Genomic DNA, 24793 nt, shown 5'->3' on the forward strand with positions numbered 1-24793 from the left:
CGTATAAGATGACCCCCGACTTTTGAGAAGATTTTCAAGGGGTAAAAAGTCGTCTTATACGCCGGAAAATACGATAAGTAAAAATAAAGTATAAAAAGTATAAATAAAATAAGTATAAAAAAAAAACTTAAAAAGTACCATATAAAAAAATCTACGATATAAAAAAAATAAAATAAGAAAAAAATATATATATATAAAAAAATATAAAAAAAGTATGAACTAAGTAACTAAGTGAAAGTATAATATAAAAATGTAATTAGAAAATAGTACCAACAAAATAAGTAAAAAATAAGATAGAAAAGATATATAAAATAAGTATAGAAAGCAACCTATAAAAATCTAAAATATATATATATAAAATAAGGAAAAACGCATAATATAAAAAACCTAAAATATAAAAAACGTATAAATAAAATATGTAAAAAGTAAGTATAATATTAAAATGTAAATATAAAATAGTACTAATAACATAAGTAAAAAATTAAATACAAAAGATATATATATTAAAAAAAGTATAAAAATCTAAAATATAAAAAAAGTATAAAATAAAGGAAAAAGCATAATATAAAAGGCCTAAAATATAAAAAAGTAAATAAAAAAAATAAGTATAATATAAAAATGTAAATATAAAATAGTACCAATAAAATAAGTAAAAAATAAAAGATATATATATATATAATTATTATTATACAAGATTTATATAGCACCAACAGTTTGCGCTTTACAATGTAACGGGAGACAATACAGCAACAATACAGTTCAATACAAGAGGGTTAGGAGGGCCCTGCTTACAATCGAAGATGTATATATATATATAAGTATAAAAAGCAACATCTAAACATCTAAAAGATAAAAAAGTATAAAGAAAATAAAGAAAACCGCATAATATAAAAGATCTAAAATATAAAAAAATAAATAAAAATATGTAAATAGTAAGTATAATATTAAAATGTACAAATAAAATAGTACTAATAATGTAAGTAAAAGATATATATAAAATATACAAATCATCAGATGAAAAATCTAAACTATACAAAAGTATAAAATAAAGAAAAAAGCATGATATAAAAGATCTAAAATATAAAAAAGTAAATAAAATATGTAAAAACAAAAGTATAATATAAAAATGTAAATATAAAATAGTAACAATAAATAAGTAAAAAATATAAAAGATATATATATATATATTATACAAATCATCAGATAAAAATCTAAAATAGTATAAAAAAAAGAAAAAAGCATAATATAAAAGATCTAAAATATAAAAAGTATAAATGAAATATGTAAAAAAAAATTATATAATAATAATATAATAAAATATTAGACATAAATATAAAATGTTAGCAATAAAATAGGTAAAAAAAAGTATAGAAATATAAAAGAATAAATAGAAATCTAAAATAAGTATAAATAAAACAAGTGAAAAAAATAAGTATAAAATAAAAATAATAAAATATTATCAATAAGTAAACATAAAAAGTAAAAATCAAATAACAACAAAGCACAATATAAAAATATAAAGGATGTAGTCGGTGGTGCCATGTCTGCTACAATTTATGTTCTAATCCCTCGATTTCCTTCTTGGATGTGCCTGTATATCTGTCACAGGCTGTTCGGTGTGATCTCTCTCTTCTTCTTGGATTTATTGCACATTTTTTTCTTGTCATTCCACAATATTTTGAACAAATAATGATTTCTACCAATTTATATAAATAAAGGTGGGAGTAAAGCAGGACGTGTGCCCGGCGAGGTATGTGAGAAGTCCACCTTCCATGGTGAGGCCACAGTCTGCACTTCCTATCCCCCGCCTGGCGTGCAGTGTGATGACAGATCGCACATGATGCCCGAACACCTGGAGCAGCACACACATCCGCACACAGCACACTGTCTGTCTCCAGGGTGAAGCCGGCGAAGGTATCCTCGCTCCATACTATCGGCCGTGCGCTGCTCACGCCTGGCTGCCTCCTCCCCCCTCCACCCCTTCTTCAGAGTTCTCCGTCTTTCCCTTCGGCCGGGGTGGATGTGCTCGTCGCTCGGCTCTCTCGCCTTGGCTCTCCGCTCTTCTAGCCCAGGTTTTTCCTCCTACTCGGTGAACGGCCGGTGACCGCAGCTCCGGCGGAAGGAAGATGGCGGCCGAGGGCATGATCCTCACTAATCACGACCACCAAATCCGCGTCGGGGTGCTGACAGGTAAAGCCGGCCGTGTCGTCCGTTACCGCCGTGTGTGTGTATGTGGTGAGTGTGTGTGCGGAGCGTGTGTGCGCCTCCTGCCCTCCTCCCTGCACCCGGCAATATGGCAGAGCCATCCTCCCCACAGCGGCCTGGCTCCGCTCGCCCCTACTCCCAGTACATTCGGGGCCATTTTGCACACCTCTCCATCATTGGCAGCTGCATGGAGTGTGCAGCCCATAGGAGGGGGAAGATGGATGTCCTTGCTGTCATCAGATGGCTATGGATCCCATAGATCCGTGTATGTCCTACATCTGGACCATCCATCCCCCCCCTAGAACCTTCCATGTCTAGGTGATGCCATTGCCATCCCATGCTGTTCCCAGGACCGGGCTCGGCCGGCTCATTCCCATCCCATTCTAGGCCGATTTGGGGGTTTAATGAATTCATTTTAATGGTGGCGATGGAGATCCCTTCCTAAGGAGGCTCCATGATGTGTGAATGTGGCACACGTCTGTATATACATTGCCTGCTGGAGGATGGGGAAATCCACCCATGGAGACCACACAAGGATTGCAGTCATGTACAGAGGACCCCTCTCCTCCACCGTGGACGCTGCAGTGGTGGGGGACATACAGTAGCAGATCTTTATTGTCAGTGCTAACAAAGCTGTTCTGACCACCGGACAGGGAACACGGCGGCCCAGCCAGCAGAATACGCTCCTCTGACACTTCTTTCATGCAGATCCCCCCCCCCCCCCTTTTTTCCTATAATATATATTAACTATCATCTTTAGAATCTCTCTCGTTGTACAAGATCCGGTGCTTTCCCATGCACAGTAGTCCGGTGGCGCTCTGTATGGGGATTTTTTTTTCTTTTTAAATCAAGCAGATTGCCACTCTTAGATCTGAAGGCATCCCAGTCTTTAATCTCTTCCTCTAGATCTTTTTTTTTTTAATACCAATAATCATCTTTATAACCTATTTTTTTAAAAATTATTTATCTCATCAACTTTAGAAATATGATTTTATCTTTAGATATGATCCTCTGTAGAATCTCTTTTCTTATGTACAGTACAAGATGCATGTATGTATATATATGTGTGTGTGTGTGTGTGTGTGTGTGTATGTATATGTGTGTATATATATATATATATATATATATATATATATATATATATATATAATATCCAATAATAATCTTTTGAATTAATAATATTTTATTATTGATCTTCTATGATCATCTTTAGAATGATTGTATCTGTACAATCTTTTTTTCTTGCTCTGTACTACAGTACAATATCTGTTGTATGTGTATTTTTTTAATACCAATACTCCTTTAGAACACTAATAATAATATTTTTAATTGATTATGACTGATCTCACACGATCATCCTTAGAACATGAATATATCTTTTGGATATGCTCATCTGTAGAATATTTTTTCTTCTTATTATGTACAACATCTGATACAAGATCTGTTGTCATCACATACATGTGTATGTGTGTAAATGTTTTTTCTTTTTTTTTTATCAGATTGCCATTTTAATATAGATCTGAAGCAAAAGCTTCCCATCCTCCATCTCTCTTCCTCTAGATCTCGTTTTTTTTTTCTCCCGTCAGCGTGATTTATATATTTATTTATTCCCCCCCCCCCTCTCCAAACGGGGAGGCATTGGAGTTTCAAGCTCAGTGACGTACAAAAAAAGGCAGTGAGAGCCCTGAATTGAGTGATCTGGATATATTATTTAGAGGATGATGACAGAAAATCTGCAATGTAAGGGGATTCCATTCAAAACAAAAAAAAAAAATTTGCTATTGTTATGTGTGCTGCTGAGAAAAGGGGGTGGGGGGGGGGAAATCTGTCGGAGCAAGCGGCGAGCTGAAATGGATTTGCAGGCGCTGATATGATTGTACAAGGCAGATTTCCAGCTTTAAGATGCAGATTTTTTTTTTTTTTATGGAGTACAATGCAGACGTTGCAGCTGACCATGCTTTCCCCTATGGTGGGCTCTACCTCTGTTGGCGACAGCCTAGATTCCTTGCTGACAGATGATCTGTTCATGATACGTCTAGTGCAATAAATAAGCACGTCTCCACTATGTTTTTCTTGCTGTGATCTTATTTTTGTGAAATGAAATCCAGGTGAAAAGAGAATGTATTCTGGGAATTCCCCTACCAATCTCCCCCCCCCCCCTTGATTCCTATCATGGAGCTGTTCCTGTGTAGTGGTGCTGAATCCAAGCTGCTTGGCTCCCACCAGCCATCTCAGTATAGAAATGCAAATGAAACAATGTATCTTCCAGTGTGCCATCCATGATACAACCTCTGGCTATGTGTCGGTGCGTTGTAATAGTTATGTAATGGTAATGCAATTAGAATACTCAAGCTGACAAATATATAAACAAACAATGAAAACATACTGTTTGTGTGTGTGTGTGTATATATATATATATATATATATATATATATATATATATATATATATATGTGTGTGTGTATACATACCTACATTTTTTTTTTTTTTTGTTCTTTTACTATAATTTGGTATGCACAGAGAGAGCGTAAAGTGTGATTTATTTTCTGTGCTGATTGATTTGAAACCCATAGCTAAATCTGCCTTAAAACTTGGTGTATTGATTGGACATAACACATTTAATAAATTAGTTCTTTGGGCCCCATATGTTTCTTTCAACATACATTATTTAAGTAATGTTATTTACTGTGCAGATTTTTTTCTTTTTCTCTTTTCCAAGGTGAATATACGTCTCACTGCTATTTATTTAACTGATTTATGGCTGTAGTATGTAGATTTCATATGAATAGTATGCTCCCAGAATGTGGTATTTTTTTGTTGCGGGTAACATTAAAGTATATGAAAACCCTCAACTTGTAAAACAACCCATACAGTTTTAAGTAGAAATGAAAGGCAAAACATTTATGTATACTTATAAAAATATTATAAATACCCTTTTCCCCCCTTTTTTTTTTTTCTCCATAAGTGATCACCTTCTGTTCTCAGCTGCATAAGGAGCTCAGAGAGCTGGGGGAGTAGAAACAGCAGGTCAGAGGTCATCCCAGTGAATGGCTGTGCAGAGGGGAGGGACAGGCCTGTGAGTGCAAGTCTGATCATTGGATTAGCCCCCAGCACAGCCAGAAAACTGACCTCTCTGTGCTCTCATGCCTAGTGTGGTCAATTTTTAATAGGAAAGCAGAGAGACCGACAGTAACACCAAGGATTTCACACAAAGGAACCAATACAAAAAGGATTCTTTTTCAAACAAGTACATGCTACAGCAGGGACATATCAGGAATAGGACATGCTGGGTTTACATATTCTTTTAAGTGGTATTAGACCCAAGAGCTAACATTTTATTATATCACTGCTTGCCAGTTCTTAGATGTGAGGGCTGCATTTGTTTTCTTTTTAGGCTTTCTGTCCTTGTATTTTCACTTGATGATGCTTCCATCAAGTTTTTCAACAGAACAAGCTGTCCTGCAGGTGTAGCAGTTAGAGGGTTTTATTTATTTATTTCAGGTACTTATAATGCCCTCAATTTACACAGCACTTTAAATCTATACTATACATTCACATTAGTCCCTGCCCTCGAGGATCTTACAATCTATGATCCCTAACTCTCACACATACCCATACTAGGGTCAACTTAGACAGGAGTCAAATAACCTACCAGCATGAGTGTGGGAGGAAAACGGAGTACCCAGAGGAAACCCACGCAGGTACAGGGAGAACATGCAAACTCCATACAGGTTGTGCCATGGTTAAGATTCAAGCCGATGGCCCTAGTGCTGCTCGGCAGAAGTGCTAACCATTCAGACAAACCAGTTACCAGTGATTGGGGTGCTTACGTTTTTAATTATTTATCTAAGTAAAACCTTTTATCCCAAAAGGAACAAAACTGTTTGATGTTACTGATGTTACTGATAAAGTGATAAATATAAAGTGTTAGCTGGAGTTTGACTTCAGTTTATAAGTCTGCTAGCACATCTAACATTCTACTTCCCCCAGGCTGACAATACTGCTGCCCAAAGGTGTCTCGGTTGCTCCTTCATCCAGAGTTTAGGCACCTTAATACAGGAGGTATGTTATTGGCCAGATCAGCAGGTGAAAACAAAGGGGGGGGGGAGCCAAAAAAAGAAATCTAATGATTGGTAAGCTGCATTATATTAAATTTTTGGGTTTAGGTTTAAGGCTCCATGCATACAGGGCATTTTAATAATGCTGGTAAAATTAGCCGTGTAAAGTCACGTTAAAAATGTGCGTTTTTTTTTTAGCGTTTTTGCATTAGTGTTTAGACACGTTTTTTTTCCGCGTTTGTGGTTTTTAGCACTTTTTTTTTTTTCTCACACGAAAGTCCAAAAATGCTTGTTTGCAGTGATTCACCGCGTTTTGCAGAATTAGAGCGTTTTTACAGCTAAAAAACTCCTCTAGAAACCCACTAGTCCTGTGGTGGTTTTTTTTTGGGGGGGTTTTTGGGGTTTTTTTTTTTTTTGGGGGGGGGGGTTTTCTTGCCAAAAACGCTGATTACAGTCTGTGTGCATGCACACATAGGATAACATGCTGCGGAGTTTACTGGCTGTAGAAAAAACTTCAAAAACAGCCGCTGTAAAAATATCCAGTGTGCATGAGGACTACTGCTTTAAAGTATATCTAAACTCAAAAACAAAACTTGAGAATATTGCAGTTTGCTCATCTTTAGATGTGGCTGCATTTGTTTTTCTTTTTTCACATTTTCTCCCTTTTATTTTCACCTGGCAATCCTGCCCTTAGCACTTTTCCTGTCCCAGGATGTTTATTGAACAGCAGCATCAACCTAGGACAGGGAGTGTGTTAGGACTACTTAGAATGGTATTAAACACAAAAACAAATAAAATGATCCTGGTAATCCTGCCATTAACACCCTCCTACTGAGCTTTGTTGTCACCTAAGGTAGTGTGCTAGAACTAAATAACATTGTGTTAGGATTAGTTAAAAACTATATTAAATCCACCAGCAATAAATTATCATACAGTTTTTGGTTTTCAGGGGCTTTTTTCTCCTTTTCATTTCTGTTGTGCTTTGGCCAGTAAGTTATTTTTCAGCTTCTGTTAAAGCAGAACTAAAGGGAGCGTTTCTTACCTCTGCTTCAACGGTTTGATGCCCCTCGTTGGTGCTGGCATCTTCTACCTGGCTACTTTCGGCTGCTGGGCTGTGACCATCCTCATTGGCTAGCATGGAATAATGTAATTCCTTCACATGTACAGTAATAAAGTCATCCTGACTCCCAGGCGCTCAGTGTACCTTTCAAGGAAGACTGTGAGCAAGTAGGTAGGTTTTTTTTTTTTTATTGCAGAAGAAACATTGCAATGAAGAGCTTGCCTGCTCACACTTTTTGAAAGTGGAACTTAACAGACCAATCTGTAAGCTGGAATTTGGCTTTAATTTGTTAGTCATGTCCATCTTAATCTGCTACTTTAACACAACACTCTTCCCAGACTGAAAAAAGCTGCTGTCCAGGGGTGTCTCCATTGTTCGTTTATCCAGTGTGGGGACACCCTAAGTCAGGAAATGTGTAACTGGCTGGTCATGGAGAAAAAAAGCCTAAACAAAAAAAAGAAAACTAATGCAGCTACCATATTTTGGGACTGGTATGCTGCAATGTATTACACATTTGTTTTTGGGGTGTATTATAGCTTATACAGCTCCCTCTCTTCTCCATAGCAGGTGGATGTGTTTTGTAGTCCAGCAAAATAGCACGGAACAATGCTTATAACTTTCTAACTATTTCTAGCTAGATGAAGCGCTTTTTTGTTTTTTTGTTTCCTTTTTGTTTGGCAAATAGATATAATAGTATATTGGAAGTGGAACGTTCGTTTACCTGAGTAGGCGTGCTCTCAAGCCGCGGTTCTGCGTGTCCATTCACACAGAGCTTCAGCTTGGCCTCGCCCCCTCCCTCTCCTGATTGGTATACAGGCTGTGATTGACAGCAGCAGGACTCACTGGCTACCGCTGCTGCCTCAACCAATCAGGAGTGAGAGTCCACAGGGAACTGAGGCTCTTGTTGTCATTGCTGAATCTGGACGGGGCTCAGGTAAGTGCCGTGGGGGGGGGGGGGAGGCTGTGTGGGCTGCTACATACAGAAGAATTTTTAGAATGCGTGGAGGTAAAAAGTATTGATCCTGTAGCCCTGGTTCACATATATGCTGCCACGTTTTGCGTGGGCACGAGGGAAGAAGTCCCTGTATTTATTTGGAACCCGCAGCCCTCACAAGAACCTCGGTTCCCAGTGCGGTTGCAATTTCCAGTGCAGGCGGCGTGCCATTAGAATTAATGGCACCCACCCGCGGGTCCACATTCTTCTGTTCGGGTGGTGCAGATGCATGGATTTTTGTGCGGATCCACAGCGGCACCACCTGCACAGATGTGAACCTAGCCTTAGAACCACTTTAAGTCCTGCTAGATCACGTCAGGCTGACCCCTTTTGCAGGTCTAGCTATGTAAAACATTATAAATAAGTGCCTATACTGTTTAAAATCCAGTAATACACTGCCTTACCCTGCTCTGCACATGCTCAGTTGCTCTCTAATTTTTGACACTGTGCTGAAAATCAGAGCCATTAGAAGCTGATCTGCTGACAACCTAAATATTTTCTGCTTCTCAGGGGCTTTGGGCTTTAGCAGAATTGCAGCCTGCAGCAAAAAGACACAGTTGTAATGCTGGAGGCAATTTACAGCACACACTCATTTTGGTAGCATAATTTGTAATGTGAAATATATGTTCCTTGCTAAAGGCTAAAGTTCCGCTTTAACATACCAAAAGGGAGCAAATAAGGGGAAAAGCTAAGGGTGGTTTATTGTTAGTGTTTCCATACACTGTCATTTTAACCTGTATATTATACAGGTACCAGTAGCGTCCCTAGGCGGGTGCAGGCCGCGTCGAGTGACAGCTATCACACGGGGTGACACCGGACCCTCTCCACCAGCTCCACGAAAAGGAAAGTTTTAAAGCAAGCCGACGATCCCCACAAGATGAATCGGATCTGCGGATTGAGCTGAATGGATCCGAGTCTGATCCACTATGATCCCCAATCCGCAGATCCGATCCATCTAGCGGGGATCGTCGGCTTGCAACCTATATGGGGTTAACTGATCTAGGTAAGGCTGTGCAAGATCCGGGACTTGTTTGTAACCAGGAAATGCGGCCGCGATAGCAGGAACCTCCTCCATCTGACATCACTTCTCGAGCATGTGCAGACCGGACCTGTGTTGAAAGATCAGTTAACCCTGTATAGGTTGCAAGCTGACGATCTCCCGCAAGATGGATCAGATCTACGGATTGGGGAGCATAATGGATCGGACTCCGATCCATTATGCTCAATCCGCAGATCCGATCCATCTTGCGGGAGATCGTCGGAGGGGTGACAGCAAGTGTTACCGCACCGGGTGACACCAACCTTGGGGATGTCCCTGACAAGTACAGTGTGCAGACGTGTACATGAGTACAGCAGCGCATAGCCATTCATGTCAATGGCAGCTGCATCTGGGTTACCTGGCTGCAAAGACGAAGTACATTTGCAGTTACAGACTCAACCGGCCGTGTGCAAGAGGCCTTCCTGACACTTTGGAATGTTTATACCAGGCTAGAATGTGTAATAGATACTCCTGGGAAAGTGCCACCTTAATTTCTGTTTAACATAATCCTTTTTTTTTTTTCCCCTTCCTTAATACACTTCCATTCAAAAACCACTTTACTACAGCATTATGCCAAGGTTCACTAATCCTATATTTTATCAGGGACAATGGTGCCATTTTCTTGAAATTCTTAACGGTGTCATTATGTCCCATAATACTTTGGTAATGGTCAAAGGTATGCACGCTCCAAGGACGAAGATGTGATTTTACTGATCCTGAAGAAACATTGTTGATGGGACATATGTGACACCACTGGTGGTGACTAACGCTGCGGTGCTCCCAGAACTTTGACCCTGACCTGTCACCATCAGCTTATGGTCACATATAGATGATTAGGTGCCGGTAAGACAGGCTCCCAATGACAACCCTGTACAACCAATCACAGAGCTGAAAGATTGGACGCCCCTCCTATTGGCCTCAGGCATCAGCTCATTTCAAGTGCAGGCTTCAGCGGGTGTAAAGGGGTTAAAATGGTGCAAGGAGAGAATTGACAGACACTTTTATGGGGTTCCCTGGATCCAATAAATGCAAATCCCTTTGGTTGCTGCACTTTGCTACTTGTACTAAGTATTAAAGTACTGTAGTTCTAAAGCTTCAAGGTATTTTATCTTCATGCATTCTATTCATGAAGGTAAAAAGCCTCCTGTGTGCAGCACCCCCCCCCCAATACTTACCTGAGCCTATGCTCTGTGGGTTCTCTTTCCCCTAATTGGCACCATTTGGCTCTCACAGGGGGGGAGGCCGAGTTGCAGAGCAGCATCTCTGGAGTGAGCCTACTTAGGTGCCCCATAGCAAGTTGTTTTGATCTATTGATTTTTATATATATATATATATATATATATGACGCTGTGGTGGACCCATCACACGTAATACACTTATCTCTTCACCCTTAGACTAAATGAACATTTGACCCTTGCAGTGCTGGGCAAGGGTCGTTTTTAACCCTTTGTTGATCACAAATTCCACTGGTCCTCTCAGCACTTGCTCCACCTTCTGGTTTCAGGATGATTCCTTTCCCTTGCATGGTCCTATGGAGCCATCCCTGCATGTTCTCTTCCGGCTGGGACTAGAGCTGCTTGGATGCTGTGTGCTATATGTTGTGTGTCAATACAAACACACGGCAAGTTGTTCCCCCATCATTCCCTCCTTGTCCAAGCAACGTTTTGGTTACTTCTGGCACCTAAGCTGCTCCTTGTGACCTGAAACACAGTACATGCTCTCCTCCACCGGAAGTTCAGGGAAGCTGTACCCAGGGTTGTAAATAGGAACTATTGTCTGTATTTGGGCTCACATATTTTTCAGAGTAAGTAATGGATCATGTTTATCGGACTGCTTAGTATGTTTTAATTAAAAAAAGAAAAGAAAAAAAAGGCACGTTTAATACTGGTTTAACCACTTGTGAATGTTTGGTGATTTGTCAACTTTATAAATAAGACCCTTTTTACAGGAGTTATTCATTCAAAACCTTCTTAATTCATCTTTTGTGTCAGTTTTCAAGTATAAGAAAGCTGAGATTGAACAATAATGTGCCATAGATGTATAGTGTTTTTTTTTTTTTTTTTTTTTTAATTTTTGCACTCTTAGTTGTATTTTTATTGGCAAGTTGAGGCATTAGATGGGGGGAGGGGTGAAGAGTGGGAACAGCAATGTTGGATGGGGGTGTGAGGCGTGGGGGACCTCATTGCAGGATGCAGTGCTGAGGGGGTGGGGCCACAGTGTTGGGTGGAGGGGTGAGGATTGGGGGATTCCAGTGTGATGGGGGGGTTTGGAGCAGGGGACCCCAGCATAGGATGGGGGTGAGGGGTGGAGGATTGCAGCATTGTATGAAGGGAAGGGGTTGGGACAACAACGCTAGGTGAGGGGTTGAGCAGCAGGAGAGCGAAGGAGTTGAGTTGGGTACAGAATAGGGGCTGAGAAGTGGGGGGGCTGCAGTGTTGGATGGGAGACGAGGAGCAGAAGACAGCAGTTCTGGGTAAGGGTTGTGTGGAGTTGGGGGGGAATGGGACGAGAGGGAGGAGTGGTTGACCGTAGCATTGCACCTCTGTTTTTTCTGTTCTGTTGTTTTCTGTTCACCTATTGGCAAAATGGGGATAGGACATTTTCCTTTATATTAGGCCTCGTTAACATTTGTACTTTTCTCCTGTGTGTACGGTTGCACTCCACTGCATGTCAGTAGAAATTACATTAGTCTCTATGGTGCCCAATCACATCAATGCAGTGCCGCACATTTTTGAAAAGGTGCAGGTGCTTCTTTGGTGCCGTTGCAACGTGTTTTTTTTGTTTTTTGTTTTGTTTTTTGTTTTTTTTTTGCCCTTTAGACTTCAGTGGGAGCACATGTAAACTGCATGTACTTTTTTTTTTTTTTTAGTGCATTTGACATAGTTTTATATATTAAACTCTATGGTAATACTTTCTAAAGTCACTTACATAGCTGAGCCTACATATACCTAAAAGCTCAGCTATTCTATTGCTGCTGGCCTCAATAATTAGGTGTTTCAGGCTTTCTCCAAATGATTCACTCATTGTATGCTAAATCCGGGTCAGTTGCAACACACTGGCCTGCTGCTGATTTTTTTTTTTTTTTTCTGGCTTCACCATTTAAAATATTTATTACCTCTCAAAGCTCAGTAACCTAAGCATTGCAGGGCCTGGGAAACCCACAGGTCATTGAGGGAATCTGTGCCCCTATGAAGATCAGTGTGTGTGACCTCCCCAAACTGGAGTTGAATTGTGCTTTTAAAGTGGCCATTAATTCAGAAGTGAAGATTTGCTATGTTTTAGGGAATATTTAAAAATGTTAAAGAAGGATAGGCCAGCTATTAAGTAACCTTTAAATGTTGCCAGTCTTCTACCAATGCTGCACAACCCTTAGTCCTGGATGGCTGCTTTGAATGGATTTCAACAATTCCTAGGTCTTTGGGTGACATCGCTATTTTGGGAATTCTTCACTGTTCTTGGCATTAACAGTAGCCACCCAGCACATGAAGCTGTGAGGTCATGTGACTTCTGGGAAACAGATGAAAAAAACGTTTTTTACACTGCCTTTTATTACAAACGGTATGCAGCTTTATCTGTAGCATGAGATCTAAGGTATTGCTAGTCTTAAAATATTTGCAATGCAATTCGGTGATGTTGCTACTATGCTGCTCACTGTTCTCCTTTTTAGAGACTCTGACATAAGAAAGCAAAGCCCTAGGTACAATGAAAATATTACAATTGTGGTGTGCTGTCAGCAATATTTACTAGAGGAGGCATAAGGGTTCTTAGAAATACTGGCATCCAAAACCATGTAAATGAGTTAGTATATCCGGGTCCAGAATCTTTTTATCCTGGGACACTCCTACCACACATGTACCAGCTGAACCACCGCCGTGGAAACATCGCTCTCTGGCGCCTCGGTTGAATTTCACCAGCGCAGCATGAGTTTATAATTAGCCTCCAAAAAATTTGAATCAATCGACCCATGTGCGACCGTGTCCCAAATTTGAGACCATTGATAAGCTTCCAGTGCAGTCCCTAAAAGTCTACCTCCTATTTAACAGACATGTCCCCAGATAGCCACGATTTGTGGTTCAAAGATAAAATACCTTTTTCCAAAGGATCAGTATGGCAGGTGCTCTCAAAAGAAGTGAGGGTGAGTATGGAGGCTGTGTGCTTCAAATGGGAGTGAACAAAGTTGCGCAATTAGAGGTAGTGAAAACCGCTCTGGTGGGGGAATCTTGAGGGAAGTGCCAAACGCATTATAGGTCAGGATCCCCTTCAGGGTTAGGAGGTCTTGAATGTGGTGGAAACCAAAAGCGGCCAGGCTCCTACATGCTGGGATTAAAGGAAGGGTTGTGAAGTAAGGCAGCCAATGGAAAATAGGGAGAGATCAATTTCCCCAAAAACCTACTTGAATCTCAAATCTTTAGCAGGTGTCTTAATATGGGGTTGGAGATGTGTTTATGCAAATCCGGAAGAATCCATAGGAGTCTGTGTATCGCAATAGGAGCCACAGGATAAGCTTCAATATTCACCTACAGCGGCATATTAGATGTTGCATTACAGGCTGCCAAAGGGGCGAGTTGTGCCTCCCTATAATAATGTTGAATCAGGGGCATTGCCAAGCCCCCCTGAGATTTATCCCAAAAGAGGACTTTTGTGGAAATCATGGGTTTATTGTTCTACCTGATTAAACTTAAGACGCAGTTATTGAATGGATCCAAGAATGTGTGGAGGAACACTAACCAGGAGGGTCCGAATAGAATCTTTGGAAGGAGTGTCATTTTAAAGGCTGCAGTCCTGCCCAACCAAGCTATTTGATATAGTTTCCATGACTCCAGGGTCGAGGATAACTGACATAGGAGCGGGCCAAAAGTTACCTCGTAAAGAGAGTAATGCGTGGGGGTAAGATATGGAAGGCACCCTTGAAGTGACTAATAGGAGTAGTTTGCTTGAATGAAGTGTAGTTGGTCTTGGATATATTCAGGGCTTTGCACTTAAGAGTTATTAATGTGTAGCGCAGACAGAGTTGAGAAGTCCTTAAGCAGCTTGACCATGTTAGGAAGAGATATCGCTGGGTTGATAAAGGACAACTGAATGTCATCAGCAAATAGGCTAATCTTGTGGTGGTATCCTGCAACTTCCACTCCCTGCACGTCAGAGGCTCTGACCGAGATGGCCAATGGCTCCATCGCTAAGGCGAATAGCAGAGGGGATAGCGGACACCCCTGTTGTGTACCCCTCTGTATAGAGAGAGGAGACCTGATTCCAGGTCCATGAGACTTTGGGTTTCTCATATAAATGGCTATCCAAGCCAGCAAGTGAGGGCCAAAGCCCCAGACCCAGCGGTATGAGGCACGACCAAGACACACTTTTTGAATGTCAAGAGTTAAATAGAAGGTCCATTGGTTTTGTAATCTATACAGGTGGATCGAGTGAAGAACTCATCGTGTGTTGTCCGTGGCCTGACAATGTGGCATGAAACTTGCCTACTCCTTTCCAGCCCAGGAATTTTCTCGTTAAGTCTGGTTGCCAATATCTTCCCAAAAAGTTTGGCATCCAGGTTCAGTAAAGAAATGAGCCTGAAGCTGGCCCATGAGGTATGGTCCAAATTAGGTTTTGGAATCTTACAGATCCCTGCTGTTGGGGTGTCAGAGTCCACTTTGCCTCCCTTGAGGAAAGAGTTAAAAATTTGGGTGAGATAAGGTGTCGGGATATTGATAAATTCCTTGTCATAAGCCGTCGTGCAACCAACTGGTTCGGGGCGTTTGTTGGGAATGTAAGTTGTATCGCGGCCTGTATTTCTGAGCCTTGCATTGGAGCCTCAAGAATGGACAGGAGGGACCAAGGGATAGGCCCTCTGCCTGCTTTTTTTTCCCAGATCATAAAGCTCAAAACCTTATCAGCCCCTTTAAAGTTTTAAAAAAAAAAAATACGGGTAAAATTAAAAAACAAAAAAGCTGTAAGTCTCCCCAAAGTGTTGGCTATAGATAATTTAAATTATTGTAGTTTTGTCGCAGTGGCTTGATAAACGTTCGTCTCGACATATTTGCTATCTATTTACTCAGCTCTGTCTCCTCTTTTAATGTTTTTACAGGAAATTTGGAGATTTTTGTGCAATATAAAAAAAATTTAACTACCATATTTTCTTTTTTTCTATGAGTCCTTTCCTTTCAGAGAATATGTAATGCGAGGTTTTAAGTGGTCCATTTAAAAAATGTGTTTGAGCATGTATGCTAAAAATAAACTCCTCTGTCAGTGAAAGGTTATAGGCTTCAACAAAGATTTCTGAAAATACGGCACTTTGAAAAACTTGCTGTAGACACTGCTCTTATACAGACTGAAGCCCCACCCAACAATGTGCGGGGATCATCTCCCCTACATCTGCTGTCATATTAAAAAATGGCATGGCTGTGCTGGGCTCCACATGCACTGCCGCTTCATTCATTTACAGAGATCTGTGAGTGAATAAACTACAAGTGCCATCCGCCACTGTCTCAGACAGACCTTTTGGTTCTTAATGGACTGTGAGTGCTGTAATTGGTGCACTCATTGTCCATTGCCATTTATTCCAGTTTTATAACTGAAAGCTTGTACAGAGGTCAAGAGTACGGGCAGAGAGCTAGAGAAATTGTCCTCAGAAGGCTGGCATTTTGCATGAGTTTGCCATAAGAAAAATTAATGCACCTTTTTATCCTGCAAAAATATCTGAATTCATATTTTTTTTTTTTTTAAGGGTGAACTCAGCCTTTCTTGTCTATTTCACGTCATTATTGTGTACAACACTATTTATTAGTATTTAATAGGTCATTTTGGGAGAGGAAGTGTCACAGGCCTCTGATTGGATAACTGTTAAAGCATTGCAGGGACTGGGAAACCCGCAGGTCATTGCCTGAATTTTCAATAGGATGTGAGCAGCGAACACCTTCACCCTTTAAGAAGGTTACATGGTAAAAGTGATTTGCCTAAATAAGATCGAATATGTGGAGTTTACTTGCAAATTTCCAATACAAGAACTGAATTCTATTTTACCATGTATGTAACACAAATTTTATTTTAATTCTAAATTATACTAGAGCCTACTTCTATTCTTATGTAAAGTCTCATTTGATATGTTAATTTTACTGATCACAAAGACAGGTTGACTCAAGCAGATGTTTTTGTTTTTTTTTTTTTTCTTTTTTTTTTTTGTTTTGTTTATACTATTTTTGTATTGATTGTGATCATTTTGAGTGAGTTTTTTTCTATAGTTCATACTACTGTGTTTAAATAGAAGCTGCAGGGGACAGGGTTAGGATGCGAGTCAATTTGTATAGCAATTTGAGAAGTAGATTTAGGAGCAAAGTCCCCCAACAGGATTAATAAATAATCCTACGAGAGTGGTTTAGAAAGTTCATTTGAAAGGCACCTTTTAAAAAAACAATGTTCATAACCCACCTTGTTTTATATGAGGGCTGTGTGAAAAAGATTTGGACGCTCTCTCTATGGTTGCTAGTGACCTATTAATATTTATAGTATTTCTAGAATAGAATGACACAATAAAAAAAAAAACTAATGAAAGAAAACTATATAGGATTATTTTAGGACGTTAAAGGATTAGGGAAAAGGGAAAAAAACTGATTGCCCACTGAGGGAAACAGGAATGTGTTATTGCTTAGATATTAGGCCTTTCCATAACTCCAATTCATGTGAATCGAGCCTATGCATCCATCTCTAAACTGGTTGGTCCTTTGTCAAGCCTGTGACATTCCTGGGTCACTTAGTGGATAATACAAGAGTTTTGTATTTAAAGTAGAACTATAGGCAACATTTTTTTTCTTTCATTTTGGATAGAGTAAGAGACGTTTATACACCTGTCAGTTTTTTTTTTATTTTCATCATCTGTTCCATTTGCAGAGATTTGCCTTCACTTCCTGCCCCATAGCAAAACAGGAAGTGAGAGGAAATCCCTGCAAATTAAGGTACCGCCCAAGTCATCAGATCTCGTATATTAAATTAATTTATATAAAATATTAAATTGAGGGTGCCAATAATTTTGTCCATTCCATTTTTGGGGTTTTGCATGTAATGTGTCAGATTTGACTTTTTGTTTCTCCACTTTTTTGTGTCATACCAATACAAACAAAAGAAATAAACATGAGAATGCCTAAACATTTGTAATTGCAACAATTTCCTGGGCAAAGTGGTGCATTATCTGACAGAAATGCAGGGGTGCCAATATTTTTGGCCATGACTGTATATGCAGACATCTAAGCAATTGACTTTTTTGCTTTAAAATTAATACTTTAAATATATTCTAAATTAACTGCTTTTATCTTTGGCAATGTTGTCTGGACAGGACACTGCACTCTTCTGCCGTAACAGACCGCAAACACTGTGGAGACTGATTATCATGTTTTCACAACTGCAAGGGCAGTGATAAGCTTTACAAGTTATCTTTTGGTCTTGTACTGTCTTTGGTCTTGTACTGTGGGGGTAACATTAATATGTTACAGATATGATTGAGTAGTATTGGTAGAGACATATCCAAGAGTGGTGCACCGAAATGAAAATTCTGGTACCGAAACCAAAAAATCAAAATACACTTGGCCGAAAACCAAAATGAGCAGTTTTTAAAAATGAATATTTGAAAAAAAAAATACACTTTGATTAAAAAATACCCAATTTTTTTGTAAAATATGAAAGGGGATGTTACGGCGAATAAATAGATACTCAACATGTCACGCTTTAAAATTGCTCGTGGAATGGTGTAAAACTGCAGTACTTAAAAAATCTCCATGGGTGATGCTTTAAAAATTTCTAGAGGTTAGCAGTGTAAAGTTACGGAGGAGGTCTAGTGTGAAAATTATTGCTCTTGCTCTGACGTTCGTGGCGATACCTCATGTGTGTGGTTTGAACACCATTTACACATGTGGGCATGGCCTATGTATGCGTTCACCACTACTTGCAAGGACGGGGGCACTTTAAACTTTTTTTTTTTTTTACATTTAATTTAATGTTTTTTTGTTTTTGCACTGTCCCTTTTTAAAAAAAAAAATGTAATCACTTTTATTCTTATCACAAGAAATGCATGCATCCCTTGTGATAGAAATAATTAGTGACAGGTCCTCTTTATGGAGAGATATGGTGTCAATAAGACCCCACATCTCTCCTCTACCATGTAAAGCATTGGATCAAAAAAAAGCATTGATCTAGTGCTTAAAATAAAAATGGCCAGAAGTGACATCGCTCTGTTCCTCCAAGGGCATAGAGATGAGTGGAGGCCATCTTTCCTATTGGCTGTGTTAATGAGGTCTTACTTTTAAATTTGACTGCTAATAAGGCATTGCCCCCCAAATTTTTGTCTAGTTTCAATCATTTCGCATGATTTTTATATTACATTTTGTAAGTGCTGTTTTTTGGTTCTCTCCAACCCAAGGATGGCACCTTTTGAAAATTCGTGTACTTGGTTAAAGTAAATTTAAAATCTATTTTTCAGTATGTTTGGCATTAATCCTCACTCTATAGGATTTTCGTAAGCAATTAAAAAATAAATAAAATACATTTTTGCTAATTTTCTTACCTGGAAAGGCTGCCAATAACAGCATTTCATGTTGATAGCTGACATTGTTAATCTGTTATCTTGCAATTATCAGCATTATTCTTTTTTTTTTTTTTGTTTTTTTGTCATGCTTTGCTGTGTGTTTTGGTGTAATAAAAAACATTCTTTCTTGAACTACAATTTGGTGTGAGTACAACATATCTTTGTGAAGTTTGCTGATAAATGACAAAGATCAGTCAACAAGAAGTGTTAAAATATGGTGTGCAATGGGAATATGGTGGCTGTCAATCCAGTTTTTCAGGGAGCCCAACACCCTAGTGAAAGAGCACGCAAGGCATGCTAAGGTCTCATTCACACTGTCTGTGTTCGGGGCTGTGCACCCACACAGATGTTAGATTGGGAGCAGTGTTTATGTGGGACATCAATGGGACTGCCTGCACAGGGATGCATGTGATACCTGTGCATCCCTTTTTCGGGTAAAGACTGCCCTTGGACAGGTGTATGCTGTAGTATGCCCTGTGTAAACGAAGCTGGTGCTAATTGCAAGGCAGCAGCCTAGTGTTGTCAGCCTGGAAAAGGAAGTTTTTTTGTTACTGAGAGGATCTCCAGGTAAGAAATCTTACAACAGATAAACTAAAAATGATTTACTTAAAAGAGAAGTGTGGGATTACAAAACAACAAACCTCTATACTCACCTGACCCTTGATCACTTAGTTCTCGGTCTTCATTGAGCAGAGAGTGATGACTGTAAATCTCTGGCTCTCTGCTCTGCCCCTCCAGTGCTAATGGGCATGCCAGGTTGTGCAAGGGGCAAGAGTGGCTGATTCAGGCTCTCATTGGTGCGCTGAAAGACTGAGCCAGCTGCAGATCCGGTATCTGGGTTGATCCTGTCGATATGTCAGGATCCTTAAAGAACCTGGAACAGCTCTGTGATGTCACCCAATAGTGGGCTTTAGCCTGCTGTCAGTTGAATTTGGTTCACAGGAGTGTTCCTGCGACCCAAATGAGAAGTATGGCAAAAAAAGCTTTGGCCATACTTGTCCTTTAAAGCTGAGCTCCAGGAAAATGAAAAGTCTTCCACTCTAGGAGCTGTTCATGAAGTTTGAAAAGGAACACTTATAAAATATTCCTAATGTGTAGGATAAATGCAGACAAGTGCACATGCTTCCTAAGATACTGTACTCATGCTTTTCCTAGTCTTGTTACCCCTAAGGAACTCAACAAACTTTAGTCACACATGCTTTGTGTGGCATAGAAAAACCACTGGAATAGTTAGATCTAAATCGGAAGGAGGGATTTTGTCTACCCATACAACAAAAATATTACAAAGCAGTGTGATTTGCTCAGTTTCTGTAAAGAAACACCTTCTTTATCTCAGCTAGATGGGTTGAATTGGAGGATGGACCAGTTTAACGTGAATATTTTACCATTTATCACTCGCAGCCTCTGTTTTCAGAATGCTGTCAAATGACAAATACAGAAACAATAACCACTTTTTCATAATTTGTCAGGTCCCCTAGTGGCCTCACATCTTCAAGATGGGAGACTTGACAGGCAAAAGGTGTTCACAATCATAAAGATATCGCTTTGAGCAGAAGAATTGCGCTTTGAATGCATATAAAAAAAGAAGGGCTTTTGGTATTCTGCTATCTAAAGTAATAATTCAATCTTCTTTTCCACTCAACATAGAAAACTTAACACCACCCTAAAAGAATTGTAACCCATTTAATGATCTGTATTTTTAGAGATTCTACCCTGGAGCCAGATGTTCAAGCAATCAAATGTACACATTTTATATTATTTAATATTGTATAGATCACTGGTTTCCAAATTAAAAGGGTCCAAGGACCTTATTTGAATCCACAAGATGAGTGGAGGGCTGCATCTAAATCAACACCTTTGTTCTATTCCATCCAGGCGAAGCGCTTAAGGCTCATGCATGGCAGAGTGAACCTAAGGGTGTAGGATGCTGGTGGCTATATGTATTGTAATAAAACTAGGAAAAGAAATGCTTATAGCATGATTGGTGTCAGTGGAAGTAAAATAAGTACCATATCATTGGTGTCAGGGAAAACAAGAATACATACCAAATCATTGATGTCTTATTAAGTTAAAAACTTTGTTTTAATAGGTATGCAAATTCTATTTCTATTCTATCGATGCATAACACTGAGAATTAAATTATTAAAAACACACTGCAAAAATGTTGGTGACACCTACTGGGAGATGGCATTTAGTGATTTTTGCTTTTAATACTAACTTCAGTTGAAGTCTAGTCACTGTTAGACTGTGTAAACTGACATCCAGTCATTAGAAATGTTTTTGTCCTATGGTGTGGATATTGGTATAAAGTTGGATGGTGGCGTGGAGCAATGGAGACAAGGTGGATAGGTATGTTTGGCAGATGCTGGGTAAAGGGGGGTGAAATGGTGCCAGAAGAAGGGGTGAGTGAGAGGGGCGAGCAGGAGAAAGTGTGGGTTAGTAACAGTGTTGGTGTGAGGAAAGTGGCTGGTAAGATGGGATTTTCAGGTTCAAGATGCAGAAGAATGTGTGGCTGTGTAAGCCGATAGGAAGATGATCTGGGATGTTCTGGTACCAGAGTGAAAGAGGAACAAGCAGTGAAGGGTAACAAAAAGGGATGTTATAGATCAGAATTTCTCAACAAGGGTGCCTTGGCAAAATGTCTAAAAATTGCCCAAAACTTGTATACAAGCCAGTGTGTGGAACAAGCCTGCCTTTTAGTTACAAAAAGGCACAGATTTTCATTGTACATCATTACATCCTTCTAGCCGCCTGTGTCCTGACAAACAATTACATCCTCAGTTGAAGTATGTCGGTTGCTTGCACTGCATCCTAGTTTGACCCTCCCATGCCCCTTTCACTCAGTGCTGGGGTCACATTAGCTCAGTGATGGAGAAAGACCTGAGGGAGTAGAGAAACACTGGAATACTACTCAGTATCAGTGTGCAAAAGTGCATTTTTGCTTTGGAAGAATACATCACCTCTAATGTTGGGTGTCCTACGTGTGTGGATGTTGCTGCGTTATATAAAACTATTAGAATAGTTTTTCACATTTTAGAATGGGGTGCCCTTTTAAAATTATGGACAGTCTGGGGGTGCCTCGGGACTGTCCATAATTTTAAAGGGTGCCTTAACTGAAAAAGGTTGAGAAACACTGCTATAGATTGTGGCAGAAGGATGAGGGATGTGGGGATAAAAACAGTGTGTCTTAAAGGTTCACTAAAGGCAATTTCTTTTATTATTAAAATAACAAACATGCTATACTTACCTGCTCTGTGCAGTGGTATTGAACAGAATGTCCCCGGACCTCCTCTTCTCTGTTGGTTTTTCCACTAGGCCTAGGGAACTGAATTGATCATCTTGGATCAACTGATTAATTAAAGCGCAATTAATTTTTTGTCATGTAAATATTTAACAGCATTACTACCCAATAAGACTATGCTTAGCTGGGCAGTAATTTGGTCAAGTGTGCCATGAATGTAGGGAGAGAAGACCCACTGTCATCCAGCCATTTTCTTGCAAACCCAGGCCATCCTGGACCACTGAGGGTATGTTACCACTCCAGCTTGGGCTCACCATACTCATGAAAATTTTGTGCTCACCCACCACCTTATTTAGTGTGTGCTGCACTGGGTAGGTGTAAGGACTGCCCATCACCTGAGGAGAAAAGGGAGGATTCATACCCTTACCAGATTGGCCAGATGATTTCAGCTATGTATAAGGTGAATTGTAAAAAAAAAAAAAAAGTGGAGGTGTACTCTTTAGAATAATAATACAAGATTTAACAGGACCTGGAACCCCTGGATCAAATATATTTCTCCAACCTGATGAGGTCTGGGAGAAGCCCTCCTCACTACCCCTGGCAACCCTTCATTTATTTTTCTGCTCTTTCTTCCGCCTCTTTTTTTTTTTTTTCCCTAAAAAGCTTGAACAAGTACGGTGTTGCAGATTTTTGGTGCCCTACGCTAATGACGCTCTTTTTGCTTTGTTTTCCTATATTAGTTGGTATGACTGTAGACCTAACTTAGGGGTTTTTTTTTTTCTTATTACTGGGACCGGATGCTTAGGGTTGGTCACAATTGTTCTAAGCTTTACCAATGTAAAGATCGTGGTTACCTGTTATATGCTTGTGTACCATTTTTGTGACTGATCTGCATGGGCATGCATCTGCATTGTTGTCATCTTCTTTTGTATTTGTGGAAAACTTAATAAATGCATTGAAATATAAAAGATAAATGGAAGGGGAGGTAGGTGATGGTTGGCTTAGGAAACATGACATTTGGCTTTAATCCTCTAAGGGCAACTTCACACCTTGGTGGACTGGTCCTCCAGTTGGTGATGCAGGACAGGCATCCATGTGAATCCTCTTTCTTGGTCAGTAAAGTTGGGTCAGTACATGTTGGGATGAGTTCACCTGCCAGCAGCCCTGGGCTCCAGATTTGGGCACTGCACTTCCTGATTTTTGCATGGGGAAGTGGGCATGGCTTGTTAGATTTGGGTTTTTGCTGTGCATTTGCTACATACTTAAAATGTATTTAACTCAAATGCACTTACATTGAAGCCAAGATCTTTTGTTATGTTCAGATCCTGAATTTGAAGCTGTATATCTTTTTGTGTACCATTTTTCTAGCCATGCTTGCTGGTGTGCTAAAAGTGAAACTTTACCCATAACAGCTTGATAAAAAAAAGTTTTTAGCAGAGAACATACTATTCAAGTTTATAATTATGCTGCCAAAATTAGTTTGTGCTATAAATTGCCTTCAGCATTGTTCCTGCTTTTACAGTGCCAAAAAAATAGACGGCAACTGAGCATGTGCAGAGCAGGGTGAGACAGTGGATTACTGGATTTTAAACAGTATAGGCACTTCTTTTTATGTTTTACATAGCTATACCTGCAAAAGGGGCCAGCATGACGTGATCTAGCAGGACTTAATTTTCTGACTAACGTATCACTTTAAATGGACTCCATGAGGAAAATAATGTAGGCTGCCATCGCAGAACTCACCTTTTTAGAATCTTCGTTCACTACATGTCATGCGGATATTTTGGCCCTAATGCTTTCTGAATCACTAACTCTGAACAAATTTACGGTGCTGGGTCTGTATTTGAAGTACCTTTTTAAAAGCTCTTATATTTAACTCTCGTATACCTAGGTATTATTTATGAGATAATCCTAGCTCTAAATTCCCAATTCCAAAAGGGTGTGTAAAATGTACATTAAAACAGAATACAATGATTTCCAGATCGCATAAACCCATATTTTATTCACAATTATTGACTCTCTAAGGCTACGTTCACACTAGCCTTGTGTGCAGGCGGCAGAGAGGCGTTTGGGAAGCGTTTTTACCGCTTCCCAAATGCCTCTGCCAATTCTGCACATTACAGCACATGGTGCTGTTCTAACTGGAGCGTTTGCGTCGCGTCGCGTTGCGTCGCGGCAAAACGGACGCCTCTGGACGAGTCAGGAGGCTTTGAAGCCTCCTATTCTCGTCTATGGTGCCGCTCCGCAAACGCCCGGCCGTAACACCACTCAAACTGCATTATAGGCGTTTGTGGGGCGTTATTAACGCTCGGCAAACGCCTAGCCACCGCCGCTAAACCGCGCATGCGGCGTTTGCGGAGCGTTTGCCGAGCGTTAAAAAACGCTCCGCAAACGCCGGACCAACGCTTGCCAAACGCTATAGGGGCGTTTGGCAAGCGTTGGCAAAACAGCCTAGTGTGAACGAGCCCAAAGATGATCTTTGATACTCAGTCATGTTACTAACCTGCTGCCAATTAACCTAATTAGTTGAAAATCTTATTCTAGCTCTTCCTTGTTAGTATCATTTACTTTTGCCATCTTTTTGTTGCCCTGTCTCAACTTTTTTGAGACTTGTTGCTGCCATCAATTTCA

At 39.9% G+C, this 24793-nt stretch overlaps 1 protein-coding gene across 30 annotated transcripts in view; it reads left to right on the plus strand.

Moving 5' to 3' along the window:
• Positions 1–1897: 1897 nt before the first annotated feature.
• Positions 1898–24793, plus strand: part of GPHN (gephyrin) — a 591738-nt gene continuing 568842 nt past the window's right edge. For 6 of the 30 annotated variants that reach the window (XM_089681457.1, XM_089681461.1, XM_089681464.1 and 3 more), the window contains exon 1: positions 1900–2190. In XM_089681457.1, the coding sequence (XP_089537583.1) occupies positions 2127–2190 (64 nt within the window). In that variant the 5' untranslated portion in view covers positions 1900–2126. Of the gene's footprint in view, positions 2191–24793 lie in introns of all 30 variants that reach the window. The other 24 variants (XM_089681458.1, XM_089681468.1, XM_089681472.1 and 21 more) reach the window with 10 other exon arrangements.

The sequence above is a fragment of the Staurois parvus genome, unplaced genomic scaffold, assembly GCF_062004578.1.
Source record: "Staurois parvus isolate SC_StPar_1 unplaced genomic scaffold, SC_StPar_1.0 ptg000267l, whole genome shotgun sequence".
Lineage (NCBI taxonomy): Eukaryota > Metazoa > Chordata > Amphibia > Anura > Ranidae > Staurois > Staurois parvus.